Below are 23,448 nucleotides of genomic sequence, written 5' to 3'. Positions count from 1 at the left end.
ATACAACCTTGGATTGTTTATGTACACTCTATGATGTTCACACAGCGACGAAAGTGCCTAACGTCTCAGAACGCACCCCCGTCTTTAAGCGACATGTGAGAGGCCTGTAAACAGGGCCATCTCTACCTGAGGAGGTAATGAATTGGGTCCTGCAGTGGACACCAAAGTATCTGGAACACAGTCGACTAGAGTCACTGAAGCAGCCAGAGAGGAAATGCAAAACCAGGAGAGGTCACGTCCTGGAAAACCACCAAGGAACGGGAGAATGAATCTTACAGCCGTGAACATTAAAAAAAAAAAAACAAACGCCCCTCAGAAAGCGGTCTGATGCTCCTCTGTCCCATAGCTGTGTGGATATTTTACTTTAGATGACAGGCACCGTTTGGTTGAGCTGAAACTGCTGTTAAAAGCGCACACACCTCGAGAGGAGGATTAAGACAACGTGGTTGGAGATGCTCTGTTTAAACAGCTTTATAAATAGAGGGATTTTATAAATAGAGGAGTGATCCTCCACATGGTCCTGGTCTCAGGAACTCTCTGGCACTAATCGTCCCTCTCTGTGGTCTGAAGACTGCGGCTGTACCTGGGAGGCGAGGAGTGTGTTTACTCAGGGAGTGTGCAGCTCATCCCGGACGTTGTGACAAACAAATGATCCACCCACTCGGATGGGCGCAAACACACGCGCACGCACACACACACTCCCTCTCTTTTACATACATGCAGTCACACACTGTCTCTTACTCACACACATATACATACACACACACACACACGCTGTCTCTTACACACGTGCAGTCACACACTTTCTTACTCACACGTGCACGTGCACACACACACACACACACACACACACACACACACACACACAGAGACAAACACAAACACACACAAACAAGCACACAGTCTGAAATACAGGGCATGCAAATAGCTTTTTGTTTGTTTGTTTGTTTGTTTACAGGGTCTGGCTATCTTGGTAACGGCAACAAACATTTTCAAAAACTCTGATAAAAAAAAAACAAAAAAAAAACACACACACCACTAATATTTATCTTTGTCACAACTCCGCAGCTAGTACAGTGTGTCCGCTACGTTCCACATGTACATACTCGAGAGAGCGCACAAAGATAGAGTTAGAGGAAACTGGACATTGTTAGTGTTTTCGTGGAAGAACTTCATCATGGCAGAGTGACCATGCAAAATGTCCACAGATTTGCATTCAAAGCTGGAGTCAAATGAGATGTTACATGCAGGCCTTGATGGAGCTGCTTCACATAAAAAAAGGGAAAAAAAAATATAGAGAACATCCCGGGAAAACGAAGAGAACTATAGAACATTCCAGAACTCTAGAAAATTCTAGAGACCTCTTTGATTCCAAACTACCTCACTTTGAAATGATGAAGACTACATAACTACAACTAGTAGATCTTTACTTGTTTTCAAGTGAATGCCATCTATACGCTTGCTTTCTGGACCTTTACTTTCCCGACAGCTGTAGATCCGACCAAAGTCCAAACAGGATGTTTACATGAATTATTTACAGTAGATAAGTTTACAGAGAGTACGCTTCACACTGAAAATGAATGCCTGCGCCCTTCCACATCACTGCATTTCTCTCACATACAGACGACACATCATTTGAATGTGTTTTTGCCTGAGAAAAAAAAATCTTATAGACTGGAGTTGACCTTTCTCTGTGTCATATGAGTAAATGGCTAATATGCTGTCGTGCCACACTGTGCAGAACAGCCTAAGAAAAAAAAAAACCTGAACTCGCAAACACAGAAACATCAGAAAAAAGGAAGTGGCTTGTGAATGCTACACGACTGTGAGAGTAACACAGTACTGTACCATGCTCTGTTTCAATTTCAGTTACGTCACCAGGTTAAGACCTCTCTTTCTAGAGCACGACCTCGTTTGGAGAGTGCTTGAACAAGAAAAGAAAAAAAAAACAAAACAAAAAAAAAAACAACTGAAGCTGTTCTTGAAAACAGTACCAAAAAAAAAAACAAAACAAAAAAAAAAAACAGAAACAAAGGACAAAGCAAGTACACAAACGGCTAAATCTCGCTTACTCATTCACTCTCATCCATCTGTTTTTCTTTAATCTCTCTCTCTCTCTCTCTCTCACTCTATTGTTCTGCCCCTGAACTGGTTTCACACACAGCCGTGACAATGAAGCGACAGTTTATCCCTGTTGTTTAGAGTGTGTCGTGGCCGTTCCGGTTTTCCCTGGAAGGAGTGAATCTGCTTTGCGTCATGTGGCTTTTTTTGGGGCTCTGTGGAGCCGTGCCACCGGTGCCATCCATCAGGGCAGAGTTGTCTCGGCATTGTCTGGGAGAGAGAGGGCACTTCCTGTGAGGACTGTGTTCTGTCAACGGACGTCCTATAAGCACAAACACACACTCACACACACACACACAAACACACACAAAGGGAAAGACAGGAGCCTCATACACAAAGGCCTGTCCATAAGAGCCAACAGGGTTTGTGTCACTAACATCTTCAGACTATATTTTGAAGAAAGACATAGTTATGAAAAATCTAGTAATTCTAATCTAATCTATTCTGATCTAATGGACCCTCTGTGTCTCTGCACCACTCTTTGGTTTTGGTTTTCGTCTTGTATGCTTAAAAACTGATTGTACCTGTGTGTGTGTGTGCGAGTGTGTGAGTGTGTGTGTGTGTGTGTGCATGCTCAGAGTGTTTCTGTGGAACCAGCACAGAGCAGGAACTACAGTATGACACATTGCCACCACACTTTCATACTCCTATACCCTCAGCTGTGACCGGTCCTAAACACAAGAGCCCGCAGCAGAGCTGAGCAGAACTGTAAATCACAGGGCACAACACACTTACTGTGTATGTGTGTGTGCGCGCATGCACACACGCACTCATAAGTCTCTCTATCAGTCAGCAGATAGGCAGAAGAGTACAGAGGCTCTTTGTGTGTCAGTGTCTGAGCAAACAGAGATTGGAATTCTTCTTCTTTTTTTTTTTTCCCTCTCTCCTTCTCTCACTGCCATGTGATCAGGTGTCTGCAGTGAAAACAACATTCCCATCACCTGCAAAACACGTGGAGTGTGTGAGTGTGTGCCTGTGTGTGTGAGAGTGAGAGAGAGATTTATCTGAGCCAAAAAAGACACACACATCTCTACACACATCTCTTTTCTGGCTCAGTACAAAACCAGAAGATATTCGTGGAAACTAACAGCAACAAGACTAACTGCCAGTGTGACAGGATCACCACAACAGACAGAAGTGAAAACATGTGGGGGGGGGGGGGGGGGGGGGGGGGGGGGCACATCTGACGGCGTAGACGGAAGCAAACGATTCTCGTTTGACATTTCCATTGTAGGGCTACAGTCTCACCCTTGACTGTAAACTCAGAGACAGCGAACTGCAGGAAAAAGTGGGTTTGAGATCTCTGGTGATGCACCACTTCCAAAGCTTTCTGCGAGACCCCGGCCAAGGACGAAAGCTAAAAATAATCGCCGTCATGTTAATGTATGGGGCTCACGTTTGGGAAACAGCGGTTTGTAAGTCCTACAGAGTCACGCCAAGGTACCGCTGGCTGCAGTTTTACTTTTCTTTATATGACAGCATGACAAATCTTCCCATCAGGGCTCCCTGGTCTCATGTGTGTGTGTACACTCACACTCACACACACACACACAGAGTTTAGTAAGCTGGTTTAAATGAACAGTCCAAAACATGTCTGGATGGTCCTTCAATATTCTCTTACAGTATTCAAAGTGTAACTGCAGTGTTATAAGACTGGGGGAAACAAGTCAAAGAGAGATGATCCCTGTTGTTCTGTGTATGGGAGAAGCTCGGTAACATCTGTCCGCAGTGCAGTTTAAGTAGGATTAGCTCTCTGCTTCAGTACAGCCCAGTAGAATGAGACAGTCCTGGGTCACACTTGGGTCAAAGAGACATGTCATGCTCTCTCTCTCTCTCTCTCTCTCTCTCTCTCTCTCTCTAACACACACACACACACACACAAACACACGTACACACATAGATACAGACTCAGACACAGCGACTGAAATGGCAACCTGATTCAAGCTCTTTTTTTCTTTTTTAAATTAAGGGATATGATTCAAACAGAAGTTATTAAAACACAATGAACAGAAGTAAAAGGACAGAAAGGTCTATTTTTGGCATCTTCATTTACGTGTGGAACTTTCCTCCTGCGGAACAACCAGAAATGTATTTATCAATCTTTGTGGGAAAATGAACACAGCAGAGATAAATAGAGAAATTAAGGATAAAAGTAAGCCCAAAGCCTCGTGCCAAGACCATCTGAAATGCAAAAAAGTTCAAGGAGAGGTGGGTTGACAATACATTTTAAGCGAAAAGAGTGACTAATTCCTGGAGCACTAGACTGTAGCAAAGTGCATGTCAGTTTTGACATTTTATTTTTGTTTGTTTGCTTGTTTGTTGAAGGTTGTTGAACTCAGTGCTCGGGACGCTCCACGCAAAGTTCTACTTGCTTGTGCAAACGGTTCATGGAAGCGATGTCAAAACCGATGCACTGTTGTGGCGGCCGTTGTCACGGCAACCCGCCACATCAACGCACTTCGCACACAATCTTTGTTTACTTATCTGTGCCAAAGTCGCTGCACTTGTAGCAAAAGTAGAAAGCACCTATCTTAAAGACATTCATCTATTGCACGGTGCTCTGACTGTTCCAGAAAGCGGCCTTTTTCTAAAATCTCAAAACAATGAGGGAGCACACTCGGGCGGCGGCGTGCCCGAAAAGACAAGAACAGATTGCGCATTCGTCTATACGTGAACCTGGAAAATGTATTTTAACGCGCGCCTGGCTAAGACATTAGCGTCTTCTCATGGGGTTAGCTTCAGCTTCGGCTTCAAGGATCAATGATCGAGACGTTCAGTCATTCTGCATTTGGGTCAGATTAATGTAAAAAAAAATCGGTCCAGGGACTCATCTCTGAATACGGCAGCGCTGGAGGAGGACACGGGGCATACGGACGACAAATTACTCAACTCGTTCGTTTTTGCTCAGGATTGAAAAGGGTAATGCTAAACAATCGCAGCGCATAAAGATAAAAGAAACAAAAAAGAGTGAAGACCTGTAGTTTACTGTCCGTGTAAAAACAGGCCAAATGACTTCCCCATACGACATTACCTCAGAGTTTTGGCAGCTCTTTCAAGACTCGAGTTAAAGTCTCTTCTCCCAAACTCAGGCAAACTCTCTTTATAATCACTTTATACGTTTCTTAATGACACAGATGAAACGAGAAGTGCACTCGGAGAGAGCAGACCTCCGCCAAGGCCATTAGCCCACTCTTCTATGATATTCAAATCTGAAACCGCAACCACTGCATATGTTTGGATATATTTCCTAAACTGCTGGCACAAAAAAGTCAGAACGTATGATTGTGAAAACTAATTTATTGCAAGAAACGATTAGCGATTATGCGCGTTCTGCTAGCCCACAATAGCCTTTAAATAGGCTTATTTTTGACATATCGACCGTGGAAAAAACAGTAAGGATAATCTAGACGTTGCTTATTTCTTACATACCTGCTGTATTTGTTTCTACAGTGATGTCTGAAGTGACTGTTATGTTTTGTTGTATGTATAGCCGCGGCAAACCATTCACTGTAATCACGACGGACTCGCGCATCCGCGACAAATGAGTTGATTTTTGCCGTATCTCGCAATGTTAAGGAAAGTGGAAAATAATACGTGGATCCACCCCGTGACTCGGATCCGCTCCAAAAGTTAATGGGTTCTTCCTTGGCCCACGCTACACCCTTCCACCACGCTTCATGAAAATCGGCCCGGTAGTTTTTCCGTAATCCTGCTGACAAACAGACAAACCGCACCAAAAACATTAACCTTCTCAGCGGAGGTAATAACTAACCAACACCGGTTCTACACCCTGGCAGACAGTTCTATACCCTGGCGTACAGGAATGATTATTTTATCCTTTAGTTGAGCGTATGCTTTCTGTCTAATCACTAGTACTGGTCAAACTCAAACAGGAAAAATTGAATGAGCACAACTGCTTAAATCCACCAAATGTAAGGCACATATTTATGAAACCTCAAAAACATATCAAAACTGAGGGGCTTTCTTTTCCCTTACTGACAAGACCCTTCAAACCACCCTCTTTAAAGCAGAGCGAACGCCTCTCTGTTCAGTTCGTTTATTTAAATGTGTGTGGGTTTTTTTTTAAATTCTTTTTTTAAACTTTAATTCAAACTGTGACCTGAAGGCTGGAGCTCTTTGAACTGTGTAAATGTCTCCCATAGCCAAGAGCCACAGAGACAAAGAGACAGATTCTAATTCTCAGTCCGTGATAAGGGTCCCAGCGTCTCTGAGATCAGACTAATTACACCCTGTGAGAATTAGGGCTCCGTTAAGTTTGAAATCTGAGGCCATTCAAGTCAAGTTTTATTAGCTTTAAAAGAAGGTTATTCGAGGCTACGATGAAATTGTCCTCCTACATGGTTTTTGGCCTGAAATCTCAGATTAAAAACATGGTGCTGCACTGTTCGTTTCTTTTTTTTCTTTTTTCTTTTCTTTTTTTTTCCCCTTGGGGTGGGGGGGGGGGGGGTGATTAATTTCTTACGTATGAAAGCACAGGATGCTCCGGTAACAAGGAAAACAACTCAGAGAATGGACTTATTATTAGGACTGTGTGTGTGTGTGTGCGTGTGTGTGTGTGTGTGTGTGTGGCCTCTGTGGAATGCAAACTGCAGAGGGCAGGGCAGGATCCTGTAGATTCCACTCGTGCCTGTGTTTCCTTAAGGGTCCTGAGTAGGCTACCTCCCTCAATGCCAAAGAAAACAACACACACACACACACACAAACACAGACACGCTCTCTCTCTCTCTCTCACTCACACATTCATACAAAAACCGAAAGTTTTGCTGGGAAACTCTTTACTCAAACTCGTATATTTACAAGTTTCTCCCTGTTGCAGAATAACTGTCAAAATCCACGTTTTTTTTTTCTCCTTGAGAATTCGGCCTGAAGGGAGCCTTCGGTGGAATTCAAACGAAACCTCCCTTTTTTTCACAAAGCTCTTCAGCTCATACTCACAACCTTTCTCTGGGATGGTTATACACTGTCTGCTGATCCCAAAAAGAAAAGAAAAGAAAAGGGTAGATATGCTCCAGCCTAAATGATTTTCAAGCACTGTAAGAATTTTTAGAAGCCTCACCTTTGAGGAGTACCAGTGTGGAAAATCTATGGAGTTTAGAAGAGAAAGAAAAGAGAGAAAAACAAGCCTAATATGATGTTGAATAGCAGAGCATGAGGAACTCACCTCCTTAGAAAATGTCTGAAAGGAGAGTTTTTGTTTACCTGTCATTTAACACTCAATTCATGCACACACACACACACACACACACATACAGTGATAGACCTCCATTCACAACAACATAGTATACAATCTAGGACAACCCCCAAATGAACAAATGAAGTACGCGCACACACACACACACACACACACATAAAGTTCACCATTGTAATTACATCAGGTCTGACAGTTACAGGCACGTTTTCCGTCCCCTGAGAGAGTCAGAGAGAACTGGGATATCTGCTGCAGGATATTCACTACCCGCTGACAAATTATTAAAGTCAAAAAAGATCCCCTCAGACCTTAGGGATCTCAGTCCTCTCTGAATGTGATAACCAGGCCCCAGTCCTCCAACCAAAACCACACTACCACCTCCTCCTCCTAAACCCCACCCTCCATGTGCTTCCCTCTGGGTGTGTGTCCAGACGGTCACACCCTCCGTGCCACTTTTCTGCAGTAGTACCGGCTCCACCAGAGGACAGCACTTTGTGTGTGTGTGTGTGTGTGTGTGTGAGAGAGTGTGTGTGTTTGAGACAGAGAGCAGGAGAGAGGTGTTCCTGTGTCCCTTTGCAATCCTTCAACGTTTTTTTTGGGGTTCTTTTTTTTTTTTTTTTTTTTACTGTGCCCTTAAAGTCAGAGAAACTGGCTCTGCCCCCCCCCCCCCCCCCAAAAAAGACGGTGCATAAGAGTAATCCCACGGTTTCGTGACAGGAGGAGAAAGCGGAGAAGGCGATTATGAGAAGTTCTGTGTTTTCTAAACAATGCTATCTGTGAGAAATGTTTCCACTTTATCTTTATGGGGACTCTTCTTACCAGGGAGTATTCAAACAGATCAGGTTAACCTGTGTGTTAGCAGTGTCTTACAGCTAAGTGCAGAGAAAGACACAGAGACGGAGAGAGAGAGGTATGGAACAGCGGAGTGATGGTAGAGGCTCTTTACGGCAAAAATACAACATTCCTTGGCTCACTCCGTGGTTCCCACTTCCCGTCCACTTGACACTCCCAACGCAGAAAAATCAACAACATATACGCACGTCAACAAACCGGCACACGTACACCCACCCACACACACACACACTCTTGCTCTCTCGTAAACAAAGCAGAGACTTAAGCTTCTTCCTCCATCATTGGATGTGGAGAGACAAAACAAAAACTGCTTGAGCCTGTAGCTCTACGGTATAAAGACAATCCGTCGAGGAAAGTGAATCTCCTCTCATCCTTCCCGTGGCTGCAGTAAAGCATGTCTCCTTTTGTTCTCCTTTAGAGCCGTGTTGGTTGTGGTTGGCTTAAAGCACTAACTTAAGGATATTCGAGTTTAATGAGTCTTGTAAGGAACATAGAGAGTGTTGGATATAAAGAGAATGAGACTGGGATCTGACGGTTTTCCCCAACACCAAAATTACTCCTCACAACTTTCAAGCCTGTATACAAAATGGTCACCAAATGTTTCAAACAAACAAACAAACAAACAAAAAAAAGCAGCGTCAACAACAGATGTGATCAGAGTTAAGCGCGATGCCAACGTATCAGAGCTGCGCAGAGATGTCTTGATCTTGTTTTGACTACGCGTCGTAGGCCGCCATCATCTCCATGGAGACAGAGACGCGGCAGTTCCTTCTTCTGCCGTCGGGACGCGTGCGCAGCCGAGGTCCCCGGAGACGAAGAGCAAACTAATGACCTCATTCCCAGAGGTGCCATTAACGTGTACAGCACAAACCAGTCGAGCGGTCTGACACCGGGGTGAGGACGAGAGAACGAACACACCCAAGTATGTGTGAGAAAGTGCAGCGTCACGCCCAATGTAAAAACGAATCAGCTGTCTCAAACAAAAGCTTAAATGAGATGACAGCATGAAAACCAAACGAAAGTAAACCAAAAAAAAAAAAAAACACTGTACACTTCATTTGATCCCATCCTCTATGGATGCCACAGGTACAGGACTGATATTATAAACTTCATAAATAATGGAAGTGCTTGTGGCACCTGCAAATGGGATGGTAGACAGTTAAAAATACCATCCTGCCCCTTCCAGACAGGAGGGTCAGTGACCTTACAAAGGGAGTCGTTAATTATTAACCTCTCTTTTCTTAAAAATAAATAAACAAACAAACAAAAAAGACTGGTCATTTAGGAGAGTCGCCCGGGGGAGGTGAGGGGTCAAACGGGCCGGGTCGGGGCTTTCAGAGAAGGGTCACGTGATTGGTCAGAAGTCGGCGAGCTCTGAGGAGATCAAAAAGTGGCATGAAAGAGAAGTAAAGAGAATATTTAATGAAAGCTCTATGGAAAATCCTCGGCAGGTGTGCTCTGTGAGCTCCAGTTTAAGTCACAGCCTGTTTTTGTTGCCTTTAGTATTGTATAGGTTTCAGACTAAATGTCAAATCTGGGGGAACCTCTCTCTCTCTCTCTCTCCCCCTCTCTCTTGCTGTCTCTGACTGCTTTGACTGAAGTCTTTTCAAGCGTTAAGATCAACTATCAATCACGCTGTAACTAGGCAACAATGCCCAGACAAAAGTGATGGCACGCCTTTGAAAGAACATCAAAGACAAAATTAATGCACAGAGCTTGGAGGATAATTTAGAGGATAGCGTGTTAGACTGGTATGTTTCAAAAACAATACCAGTTCCAACACATCAAAGAACTACAGAGGGGGTAAACCATGCACTCGTAACTCTAAACTTGGAGAACTGTTTTGACAAGTCACAATCGTAACCAATAAACACGTAGCAGCTTGGAGGAAACGCTGAGCACTTCCGTCAAGGTCCAGAACTTTAGCGGACCTCTGAAAGTTCCTCAGCAACCTGGTGACTGTTTCTCTGAATGAGGTTTTACTTTGACTTTCTCCAGACAAACCATCAGGGCACGGTCAACCAGACACCGGTCGCTCGGTCGCTGGGCAGGAGCGAGCGGATCTGGATTGCGTTCTGGAGTCTGTCGGCAGTGTGAAACGTTCAAAACTGTCAGAGGCACTGACGGTCCACTTAGCAACAGCAGCGTCTTCTCCGCGTGGGTTTGCCTCGCATCCCGTGACCATGGAAACGCAGCTCTGCAGAAAGATTCACAATACCTTGCGTTCGTGTGTGTGTGTGTGTGTGTTTTATGAGTCACAAGGGAGCGTACAGAAGTTATCAAGAGAAAAGCCTTCAACTCTGAACACAATAACTTAGTACTTATGTATATTATGCAACTCAAACACATTTGTGTTTTATATACTTTTTTTTTTTTTTTTAAACTTGGTCAAATTCTAAGCGAGAACTCTAGCACATCAAGTGTGCCTCAGGACTTTACAATAAGAGAAATGACAATAATGTCTAAGTGAGAAATGATTAGCTAGACCTGTACAGGTAAAACTGTCATACAACAGGAATAAGGAGGATCACAGCCTCCAGCAGAAAGATCCCTCAGCTGAGAGACAGAGTTATACTGTCAGACAAAAATACCCCTCTGGCTCTCTCTCACACACACACAAACAGCGTGGAGAACCCACAGATCCGAGGTGTCAAACAGAAATCTTGAGGTATCAGGCATGTAGGGTGACACGTCAGCGTGGCTGACCTCGGCAATCCGTCGCTGATCAAAACGGTTTAAATGATTCAGCCTGGGGTTGTCTGCACTCAGTGCTGCACTAAGCACTGGGGTTGTATGGCAAAAAAAAACAAAAAAAATTACCCGTACAACAGCTCATCAACAGATACAGTCAGATTTCTGTACACCCCTCAAAGCCGACACAGAATCTACCAAGTAAGTAGAGGTTGTTTAAAGGGTACACGAAATGAGTGGTTTGTAAGTAGGGGAAGGAAGATTTCTGGTATGCCAGAAAGAAACTTGGCAGTTTGAATAAACGCCCACGTCAAGGAAAAAAAAAAAAAAAAAAGTTAATAAGAGGATCCTTGTTTTCTTAAGTTATCTTAATTTTTGATTGTTTGTCTGATGTTAATTATTCTTTGGCTTCACGATGCAATGCGCGGCTAGAGATTCGGTTTGACAAATCGTCAAGGCGATCTGTCAGAATGCGAGGACATTCCGTGGACCGCGAGCGGCTGTCTTTTCGAGCTTCGGTCGCCGAGCGTTTCAGGACATGTGAGTTCTTGTCCGCATGCGAGGGCACGATAACACGTTTGGATCGCATCAAAACGCCTCCATTATCAGGGGGCGCATCTAAAAAAAACCAAAAAAACGATGTTCTCGCTCCATAAAATTCCTTACGTGTAAACACCATGCATACCTACAGCATTCTGTCAGACTACAGGTGTGCAACACAAGAACAAATTAAAAAAAAAAAACAACAGTCAAAGTATTAAAAAGTCTACGGTATTAACAGGACGAGGTTTATCTCAACGTCCTCAGTTACACATCTACATAAGGTTTGAGCTCAAAAGTCTTATTTGAGGGATTCAAGAGGATAAACACTTGTCGTCTGTTTTGTGAGACTTTGCGGGACTTTTACGTGACAAAGCTGACAGCCAGACCCCTCCTTAGAGGAGTTACTGTATTTTATTTTCAAAGGTAAACAAGATATTTGATATTATAAAACGGCCAGGTGGTTTACGTGTGGTTATGAAAGAAATTACCCCAGTGGCACCTAAATAAGCCTCTCAAATGACACTTAATGGAAAAGAAGAGATGACTTAATTAACCTGACAAAGGTGATGTGTGAATTTTGTTTTGTTTTTTTTATGTGGCTGAGACGCTGAAAATAGCAACGTATATTGTTTCAGAAACTCTTAAAAAATAGAAAAGGAGGGGGTACTCTGAACCAGACAGTTTTGCAAGAGAGAGAAGCACTCCGGTGACCGTCAGCGCTCCAGAATCACCCAATCTTCCTCCAAAGTGGAAAAGTCTAAGAGTGTAATTCGCAAAAGCACTCAGGTGGATACATTAATGCGTCACATTGTCCAGCTAGCAGTTTAGTCCAGAGGTAAATGTGTCTTTACATCTATATTACCCAAATCCTCCGAGATTAGGCTAATTATTAATTCATGTTCTCATTAATGTTTAGTGTAAATGTACTATTCAGACAAATGTTACTCTCTGCTTCTAGCCAAAACTATTTCCTTTATTTGAACATCCCTCCTCTGTTAGAAAACTCAGACGTTCCTCTTGGAGGGCGGTGAAACTGCTGGGTAGATATACTCATCAGTGGATGGTATAAATATGTGGGTACGGTTTTGACTGACTCACCTTCACTGATTAAATGAGATTTGACATAAGTATAAACACTAACAAAAACGAAACCCGCACAGATAGTTGACAAAATAAAGGAAACACCAATATGGTTTGACCTCTGAGGGCTGCTTCTTCAACCTGACCCAGAGTGACCGGTTCAGAGAACCTTAGTCATGACCCTTCAAGTGTCCCAAACGCTCAAACTGCTGGGGGAGTGAGACACTGCTTCGTTTCGTTGACAGAAGCTGGACAGCACTGTCTCGAACACCGCTCTCAAGTCTCCCTTAAATCCTCCACCTGGGATTAGATCTGATTACTGAGACTTCCGTGGCATACGGTTTATCAGTTTCATGATCCTCAAACCATGACGTGACCACTCACTGCCCCCTGAGTGAGGGAGCCACCATCCTTATGGAGACCATTCCCACCAGGAAAGGAATACCTCGGCCGCTCAATAAGAGTGAACACTCGGAATAGCTTTGTACCTAACTGGCATTTAACTTGCCCTTCGAAGTCTTAAATGAGCCCAAACCATGCAAGAAACAGGCATCCACCACCAGAACAGAGCCATGATATCTGTTCGTTATAGGGAGAAAAAGAGGTACTTGGGTCTGTTGGTGTCTCTCTCTCTCTCTCTTTTTTTTTTTTTTTTTAGAGGGGGGTGAGGGTGGGGCATCCACACATACATTCGTCTGCATGTTGAGAGTAGAATGATAGACGGCTTTCCTGACCGTACAACATTTTTTCCATTGTTGAGCCGACCACTTGCTGTGGCCTTTTTAGCTCTGGGACAGAGCAGTCAACTATTCAGGTTTTTGGTTTTTTTTCAACTGTCAGTCAACTTTTTTTTTTAACTATTCAAATAAGCACGTTAAAAAAACCCAACGCAAACAGAAACGTAACAAACAGAGTGTGACCAAGCGCGGAACGGTTTCGTTAAAAGGGAGGCGTTAGAAGCGAGGGAGTGACATCATCTGCGACGCAGTCCCTCCTGTGCCAATCGGGGGATTAACGATTTAATAAATGAGATTATGCACTGATTACAGCGCTGACTAACAGTATGACTCTCAGATACATCCATATGGCGCCCAGAACGTGCTGCTAATGACCCAAGTCATTGATAAAGGTTAGTTAGCAAGTCGACAGCGAGTTGGCCGCTAATTTCAATCTCAATGATGTGGAATTTCTCTCACAGGGTATTTCCTAACATAGATTAAAAAGAAAATCTTCCAGTATGTCAAACCCCATCCAAAATGAGAAGGTTTTGACTTTTTTTTTTCCCCCCCGGAAATTCACCAAACCAACAAGCTACTGTTTTCAGTTGAACTCATCGTTCCACCCTGATCCATTTTGGATTGTATGCTCGTTGGTAACATACCTATTAATAATTAGTGAATTCTTATCAGCCAATGACTATTTGACCCTGAAAAAATTAGTGCTTTCTCAGCACTGTCCACGCAGCATGCATTTTTTATATGCAATAAAAGGGTCCTGCACTGTGGCCAAACCACAGAGTCCCTGCACTGGGAGGTTCCTGAGGGACTGGCTCTCATGAAATTGCATGCTCATGCCCCAGACAGCCAACTGATTAAGAGTCGGTGATGTGTTTGCTTTACATCTTGGAGGAACACTCACACACACACACACACACACACACACACAGATTTCAACATTATCTTGGTTACTGTTCCTGAAGAAACATCAGCCAGTTGAACATTCAAATTTGTGTCAAGCTTGCCTGAACCGTGCCCTTCACAGTCTCTGAGAAGTCCCTCTGTAACCATGGCAGCCAAAATAATGTCAAACTGGACTGGCCCAGCTTTTTACATAGCCTACAACCCTGGTATGTTCATTCTTAAATTAACTGAGGAAAGAAACATGGGTGGAACCATGTGCTCTCGACATACTTCGTGTATTATGGTTTTTAAATAAATATTCTTGACTGTGAATACTGAGTAGGACATTCTGACCAAAGTGAAACAGTGATATTACAAGGGCAGTGGGGAGAGGGAACAGTTAATGATTCATGTCAGAGTTTCCTGGTAGATGGTTATTGTAGGGGAGTGGTAACAGAGGTATAGGCTGTAGATATCACTGCCTCTGACTTAGTCAGTGAGGACAGGTAAACAGTGCTGTCTGAGTTTGTGTCTGTAGGTTTCTGGCCAGGTTTTCAGAATAGTAGAAGTGTGTAGGTTTGGGTTATCTGAAGGGAGATTACTTTCAAACTACACCACTGAGCCACTGTCTCCCCTGGCACTCTCACACTTAACAGTTCTCAGACACTCGAGAGCGACTGAATGGCCCAGTCGAGAGCAGGAGATCAGAAAATCCCAGAATGGGGCATTATGACTGGGCGGTGAGGATCGTTTTCCCCTTTTCTGGAAGGGCTGGTTGGGTGGGAGGGCTGGAGGCGTGGGGTGGAGTGGGGTGGGGGGAGGGGTTTGCTAGTGTTAATCCTCCTCCGGAACAAAGCTCCCTCAGAGGGAGGGGGTCCAGGGGAGTGGAGGAGGAGGTGGGGGGGGGGGGCAGGAAGCGAGAGCCAGCTGGTCATCAGCTCAGACAAAGGGAGCAGGGGTATGGTGTTATGGGCTGGTTAATTAAAAGGTCTCTCGGGCTCTCGCTCAGGACCCCGATAGCATACGTAATCTCGTGTCGTGCTGCTCGGAACCGCCAGGAGCTCAGAAAAGCCCGTTCTATCTCCCTGAGAAGATTCCAGAAGTTTTACGTTCGACTGTTGTTACATCATCGCCCCCTTTGTGATGGAGGGTGATGCTAAAGAGATTCCCTCAGTGTAGTGTAAAGCTAGCAATTAAAGGTTTTACGATGGATCACAGATTCGTGGAATGCGTTTACTAGGACCGACGCGTGTTTCGAAACATCTGAGCTGTCAGGGAGGGGGGCTGGGTTTGAAAATAAACAAGGTCAACTTTTATTAAAGAAACTGGCACAACTCCAGCGTTCTGTCAGCATGGCTGTCTGGCAAGGCAGAAAGGGAACAAAACCAAACAAACAAAAAAAAAAAAGACTTCTCTCTCTCCCACAGGTCACCCACAGCACCGCTGGGAGACAGAGAGAAAGGGAGGGAGAGAGAGGGAGAAAGGGATGAGAGGGTCATATGCGAGGCAGCTGTGTTGTATAGGAACCGCTGGCCCAGTTCTGTCGGACTGCGGGCGAAGATCGGCCCTCCCACTCCTCACACACTGGTCACAGAGAACAACTGGACCAGACAAAGCTTTCCCTCCCAGTCTGCAAACCAGGGTAGAAAGTCTCCACAACCTAGACATAAGTACCATGGCTAAACATACTGCATGGTTCAATCAGGAGACTCCTTCTGGGTGAGGTCAGACCATCTCCAGACACACTGGGTCGGTGTTCTGGGACTGGGAGGGGGGTCCCAAGAGACCCACCTCAATACACCTCTTTAAGGGAGCAATGAAATTACCTCCCGGAATTCTGCCGTTGATCTAGTTATACCATCAAAGAGGATTACGATTCAGCGGTTTTGTGCATTTTTGTAACAATGGGTAGACTCTTCTCTGCAGTCTTGGATTTCCTAAGTGATTTTCAAGGTTTCAGTGTACTCCTTTGACTAACGGTGAAAATGGAAAGATTTTGATTGTTTCCAATGCAAATGTTCTTTTGATGGAAACAACACGACAACTCCTAGCAGAGAATGCCAAACTGCTGGCTGGAGAACAGGACGTGAAGTGTGCGACAAACGAATGCAGCTCATTTCAGCCGTGTTTTATCGGGCTACGGCAGAGGACAGAACAGCCCTTAAGACGAGACCCCCTTGAGGACTGGCCTAGTCAGACGACAAGGCTCACGCACGAGAGGGCAAAGTTGGGGGGGTGGGGGGTGGGGTTAAATATGTTTTCACAGTTGAATGGAGCCCTAATCTGGCCCAGAGGCGGGATGCACAAAGACGGATGCTCGTGGGGGAAGGGGGGTGCAGGGGTGGTGTTCTCTTAGTGAACCGTGCTGTTTACTACAAAATAAAAATCTGCATGATTTACGGTTGAGGGCTTACTATGTCCTTTTTCTTGAGCTTAAACCCAGCGCTCCGCTACACACACACACACACACACACACACACACACACACAGCGCAATGAATCTGGATCAGTTGAGGTTACGGACCTACAATGGATGATGCTTGTGTCAGAGTGTAACCGATTAAAAACAGACCCAGATGATATGAACTGTAAATGTGAGAGTGATGAATATGCTTTAACGCATCCGGGAAGATTTGTTTTCTCCCCCTTTAACTGGGAGCAGTAAAGAGTTGAAACGATAAACTCAGCGACACGAGTGGTTCTTATGAAACATCAGCTTTGTTTTGATCTCGGCCAGGCTTTTGGCCGAGGACGGCCTCGGGGAGGGAAAGATGGATGAGAAGCAAACACCTGCTGAAACAGGTGATGGAGAACGAGAGAAAGAACACTTGATCCAGTGGACGTAGAACACAGAGGGAAGGAGTGCCACTTGTTTATAAACCTGTTTGACACACAATAGAGGCACATAAATCCACTAAAGACACACAGACAGACACAAACACAGACAGGCAGACACGTTCAGGGTCCTATCCTTACGACCACTGTGTCAACGCTGATGACTAAGGATGTGTTTACATGAACCTGCCACATTTTGGAACATTTAGACTGATGCTAAACTGATGACATCTCTATTCTGTCACAACAGTCAAACACATCTTTGTGACTATGCATGCAGAGGGAGACATGTTTTTGTTAAATCAAAATGACACAACTGCTTTGCCCTCTCATCAAAAAAACAACAACAAAAAAAAAAAACTCTGTGAAGAATACCAATAAAGTACACAGAACATGGTCAACACCATCTCTCACTGTGAAGGTTAATTTAAGGCTCTGTGTGGGAAAAAAGTCTGTGGGCTACTGCTGATAAGGCAAGTGACACACAACCAAAGTAAACAGTCTTTTGTTTGGTGTGTATGCCAATGACCTTGACAATGAAAAGGGAATAAAATACAATTTTGCTTCTTCATTTTTTACTTTGAGTAAAATGTCTGATTTTTCTCCCCTTCGTCATGTACTAGTCGAACAGCTGCTACAAAAACACAATGCAAGTCAAAGCTGTGACAATGACGCGACATTTTAGATGTGCAGTTTGGTGGGAGACGTCAGATTAGCGCAAAAGGCCTACTATGTAACTTGACATAGAACTGGCCGTTACTAACAAAAGCTACAGTGATGTTTTTTGGTCCTCTGCGAAAGCACTGAAGGACAATAACCAGGCCTTTAAGGTCTGAAAAGAATTTTTCCGCTGTGTTACACGGAGCCGCTAGAATGACAGTGTTTCATTTTAAACTTTACGTGTTTGGTAGCCTTGGAAATAATTAACTAAACAGACGCAAAGCCAAGGTGTGTGTGTCTGTGTGAACGTTTGTTAGGGAGTGTGAGGGAGAGAAACAGCGAGTTTCTCATGATAGCCAGCTACGAGGAGGAGCTAGGCTAATCCAGTTAGCACTCACACCGCGTCTCTATAACCGGCATTCACTGCATGAGCACAACGGAGCCCTTACTCCATCACCAAACAAAAGGCACATTAAGAAATGGTGCGGATTAAGCAACGCTTAATGCCGAGGGAAACAAGAGCGGTGCCGGACTTTCACAGTAGGGTTATTAGAACGTGAAGGAATGAGGGGGAATTCCCTTTCAGTCCTCCAGTTGTGACCTTGTATTATATTATATAATTTAAAAAAAACTTCGTTCATGACTTCTTCAGACCACTTACTCTTTTCGTCTAGGAGGAAAACGTACAGCCGTGAGACTTGTGTCATATTTCTAATGGTCATGATGACGCCAAAACTTAATGACTTACTTGTTAGGAACGGGAATAAACCTGTCCTTCTACCGATCTCTTGGTAAACATTAGTAACGCGCTATGGACAAAGCAGCGTGTACATTTCCATGATCCTAGAACAATGTGGTTTGTTTATGTTTCTTGTGAACGAGATACTCGTTCGTCTGACTGAAAAAGTCCAAAGACCGCCATGCGATCTTCATATAAGCCACGTATTTAGTGCCCGATGTTTTTAAAACCAAATTTTACTCACACCCATACGGAGTCGTAGCTGAGGTGGAGTGGACATAAGCTGAGCAGGTGGGGAAGCAGAGACATAGGGTGAGTCTCCTAAGACCCTGCCAGAACAAGTAAATCTCCATCTGTTACGACTACCTCATGCTGCTCCCTCACACACGCACACCATCACCCGCACAGGCAAGTAGTTCTCTGAAACATGGTTTGGTAGTTAGCGATGGCTGCCAATCTGATAGTAACCCACCCCAGCGTCTAATGTTAACCAATAAAGCTTGTGTCAGAGAACTATGTGGACAAACTAGTCTGATGGCGGCTAAATTTTTGCTGTCGTTGTTTTTGGTCATTTTAAAAGACAAAACCACACTGACAGTCCAAGGTAGGAGAAACTAGTAAGTCTCCTCTTTAGTCTACGCTTCCTCTGTAGAGATGTATTGGAGGTTTCCTTTGGAGAAAGCATGGCTTAAGGTGCCTTAAGGTAGCCAAAGGCCGCTCCACCAGATGACCCAAGATCTCAGTCACTAATATCAGCAGCACTAGTCATAGATGAACACTCACAGCTCAATGAAGTGTGATGCACTCCACGTTTTTCAAGACACAAAACTGTGAGTGTTACTAAGCCCTCACCTCTCATATCAACAGTGACATTATGACATCATCACCAAAGACATCAGTTTAAAAACACGCTAATGACACTCAAGGTGAAATAGTCTAAAATGTCACTGGAACATTCAGGAACTAACTGTCTGTGGTTTCACAGGGCATTGAAATGTAGGGTTACCATAGTAACCATCCTCAGGGTTCCTCTGAGTGAGTGCTAGGGTCAAGGTACCCCTAAGCAGTTTACACCCCCCCCCCCCCCGACACACACTCTCTCTCTACCCCCCTAACACACACACCACATGGCAGAGTGGCACCACAAAGGGCCTAACCATATGGCATCTCTGAGATGGGAGTGTTACTGACAAACAGTAAGCACCTGAACTCTAACAGTACACACTTAAAAGACATAGATACACTAACCTGGAGTCATCCGTAGCACTGAGCACTCAGACTGGCACAATGAAGCGCAACTCACTTAAACAAATGAATCAATGATCCATTTTACTGTCAGCACTGACCGGTACAGATTCACTTTAACAGTGTGTGGTACAGACAAACACACACACACACACACACACACACACCAAACTCTCTCAGTATGGCACAGGGGTGTGCATTTAAATTTAGAAAGATGGACCTTACTGTTCATGAACACACTGGGTATGGTGAAAATGAACTTGGCTGTCCACAGTAACTCAACCCGAGTGTGTGACCTTCATCTTTTCTTTTTTTCTTTTGTTTTTTTTAAATGAATACCACAAAAAATAGACGATTGTTATGTCATCATGTTTTGACTGACTGAATGAATAAACGAGAAAGAAACAGGACATATTTACTATCCAGGCCTGTAATTATAATGACCGCCTCCATGCACAGTCCTGACTCCAGCTCTGTCTCTGTCTCTGTCTCTCTCTCTCTGCTTCAGGCTGAAAGGAGGGCCATATGCTTACTGTCTACACTCTATACACACACATACACGATCCCGAGCCGCAGGGTGCAACCTGTCGGACCGCATTAACATCTCTGTACCGCGTGTGTGTGTCTGACCAGGGTTAGTCGGCCTGGCCACAGGCCGGCTATGGGAGGCAGTGTCTCCTGCCAACATGACGCGACGGCCAGCACCAGATCCTCCTCAGAGCAGGGATGTGTCCCTGTAGCCTGGGCGGCGATTCACAGAGACTGGAGGTACGGTCTGAGCCACGCACTCTGAGTAACGCAAGGCGGGCGAGGCGGTAGCGTGTCGCCGACCGACCGCAATTAAATATTAAAAATGTGTCTACGTGAACGCGGGTAAACGTTTGTAAGCCGCAGCGGTCGCTCTGCGACTCTCCTGTCGCTTGGGTTTCAGCACAAAAAGAAAAAACAAGAGGCAGCGAGTTATAAGGCTAGCAGCCAACTCCGCTTAAGCACAGACAAAGCTGAGTTGAAGCCAAGTCAGCAGAATCTGCCATGGACCCAATGTATACACAGCCTGCCCTCCCTCACAGGGAGAACAAATTAAAAAGACAAAATGACCAATGGCTAAGGTGTGAGCAAAACAGATGGTGTGTGCCCTCGCAATTTTGCTAAGTTAAAACTTTTGCGTGTGTGTTTACTGCCGTTCTCCACAGAGGCTTCTACAGGGAAGAGAGAACAGCATGTTGATGTACAATGGGTCAGAGTGTTTATGTGTTATTCGTTTTGTGTGTGTGTGTGTGTGGGGGGGGTGCGGTGCTGATCATTTCTCAGGAGAACAACTCTTGACCAAAAGTACATCTTTACAAAAACCAGGAGAGCAAAATTACACCTAAAAGATCCATATCATAAGAAATCAAACTGATTTACAGCTTAAGCGTTGAATTACATCCTATAATTAACCCAAGTCTCGTCTAGAGTAGGAAGCTCTTCTTCACTGTGAGGAGACCAAGTCCACTGGAAAACCACAGACATAAAAGTGCACCCTGAGAGATGAGAATGCCTGAGACCTGGGTTTCTGCATACGTGTCTCAAATAATAAGCTCATCTCACTCCTCTAAACCAACGGCATTCCACTGCTACCAAACTCAAACCTAAAAACTAACAGCTGACTCGAGCCTCACCTATCCCCAATAAAACAGAAGCTGCTGCCATGTGACGTAGATAACTACCTGCTCAATGAACTTCTGTAGGAAGTAAAGAACATCAAGTGCTAAAAGGAAACAAAAAAGAAAGGGAAAGAAAAAAATCCCAGCCATCACTTTAATGAAGTTCAACGTTGTCTTTGTCAACACCCCCCCGCCCCCCCCAACTTCTGTCAGTCACACCAATTAAACTGCTGTGTGTGTGTGTGTGTGTGTCGGGGGTGGGGTGGTGGACATTTGTCATTTGCTGATGGGTGGGGGAAGGGGGGGGGGGCACAGTTCATTCCACTGGTGCCTGCTCAGCTCCTTTCCACATCCCAAAGGAGTGGCATGTTGCCATGGTGACCTACAGGCAAAAAATCTAGTTGTCTTCCAAACTCACTGCATTCAACAACGACATCTACAAGAGTTTCTCCGCAACTGTGCTTCAGCCATAAGCGTAAAACTGAAAGCCCCAACCGTAAATATCCAAAGCTCAATAACACCCAAGTATAGCAAATTACGACGGTTAAAGAAGTAGTAAGAATTATATATCAGACTAAGCGAAAAAAGGAAAGGGTCGGAACAGCTCCTGTTTCTAATTAATCACCAAAGCAGCTCCAGAAGACAATGATTTAAAAAGCCTGATAAAAGGTTTATGGCCTAAGACCTATACGTTGAATCTCTAAATCGTAGATGATGTCTGCAGAGGAGACACAAATATCTAAAAAAAAAAAAAAAAAAAAAGAGAGGGAGAGAGAGATGTCCTTTCATGTCTTACCTTGGGAAGCTCACGAAGTTGATTGGCGTCGAGTAGCAACTCCTCCAGACTGCGGCTGTAGCGGTATATCTCATCGGGGACAGTGTGAAGGGAGCAATGCCGCTTGTCCACCGACTCGACGTGGCGGTTGCAGCGCAACAAGGGAATACACTTGAGCATGTCCGGCCGCCGTTTGAAAAGGGTTGCCGGTGATACTCAGGGCCTCCGCATCAGAGTAGGAAGCGGGGAGAGAGGTGATGGGAGAGGGGGGGAAGGGAGACTGGTGCAGTGCTGACCACCGCGACGAACAAATCCCAGATCTTTTTATCCACAGATAAGGGCAAAAATCCTGATAAATCACATAAATCCACAGAGAACTCCACTTGCCTCTGCTCAGGGCATCCAGTGACGTGCTCCAATCCAAACGAGGGGGTGATCGTTACATGGAAACTCATATAACAGTAAACTCCGTATAATTTAGACTAAAAGGGGCAGCAAAGAACACTTACGATCAAGACGAAGCCCCAAGATTGGAATGGACTAAGAGATCTCCAATAAAACTATTCAATTATGCACTCTTCTACAGTTTTCACTGTTGTCGAGTCTGATGCTGATCGTCTTTGAGCACATGTGATAATCAATAGGTTGTGAAGTAGTTTAGGTATTCTCTTGAATGAAATGTCCTTTTGTACTTGGCAAACTAAATGCGATTACGCGGCAAAGAATATGTGACTGATCTCTGTTGTTCAATCGTCCACTAGCCTTCTAAACAAATAATTCCAAAAACCTGCCACAACCGTCCAGCAAATGGGCCAACACTTCTATATGTATGTATTGGCTAGTCGTAGCACAAGCAATTGCAACTCTACACAGTTACCAGTTTCCCTGCTACGGTGCTGGTATAAAACGACGCGTATATCGTTAACGTTAGGCTAGCGCACCGCTTATTCCGTTAGCGAGAGAGCTTACACGTTTATGTTACCACCACAAAATACGAACCCCAGCAAGTTATTCACGGAACTAATGGTAAATAAAAACAATGTAAAACTCGAAAACTATTCAAAACTATACATGTTTCACAAAGGTTAATAACAAATCTGGAATCCGAAAGACCTGGACAGTGGTACAGCAACAAGCTAGCCAGCTCTCGTTGCGCCAGGCCAGTGAGGCGTGTGGGGGGCTGGGCTCCTATCAACCATACGGTACAGCCGGCTTTGTGGATCTCCACCGTTCGTCTTGCAGGCAAAGTCCGAGGTGACGTGAGCGATATGTACGGATCGTTTGTCTTCCCTTGTTATTCATATAGCTGGCTAGCATGTATTTCCTACTTTCCCCGGCTGCGTTAATCCGCCAGGGAATTTCCTGCTCTTCTTGCCGAGTGATAGTAAGTACTGACTGAAGAAAGGCTTCGATAACCACACCATTCCCAACTCC

General features: G+C 44.6%; 1 protein-coding gene across 4 annotated transcripts in view; it reads right to left on the bottom strand.

The window, feature by feature from the left end:
* Positions 1–23,448, bottom strand: part of scrib (scribble planar cell polarity protein) — a 74,554-nt gene extending 51,106 nt beyond the window's left edge. For all 4 annotated transcript variants that reach the window (XM_030779507.1, XM_030779509.1, XM_030779511.1 and 1 more), the window contains exon 1: positions 22,036–23,448. In XM_030779507.1, coding sequence (XP_030635367.1) covers positions 22,036–22,194 — 159 coding nt within the window. In that variant the 5' untranslated portion in view covers positions 22,195–23,448. The remainder of the gene's footprint in view (positions 1–22,035) is intronic.

Source organism: Chanos chanos, chromosome 7, assembly GCF_902362185.1.
Source record: "Chanos chanos chromosome 7, fChaCha1.1, whole genome shotgun sequence".
Classification (NCBI taxonomy): domain Eukaryota; kingdom Metazoa; phylum Chordata; class Actinopteri; order Gonorynchiformes; family Chanidae; genus Chanos; species Chanos chanos.
The sequence above is the reverse complement of the archived record's forward strand: the minus strand, read 5'-3'. Positions and strand labels throughout refer to the sequence as shown.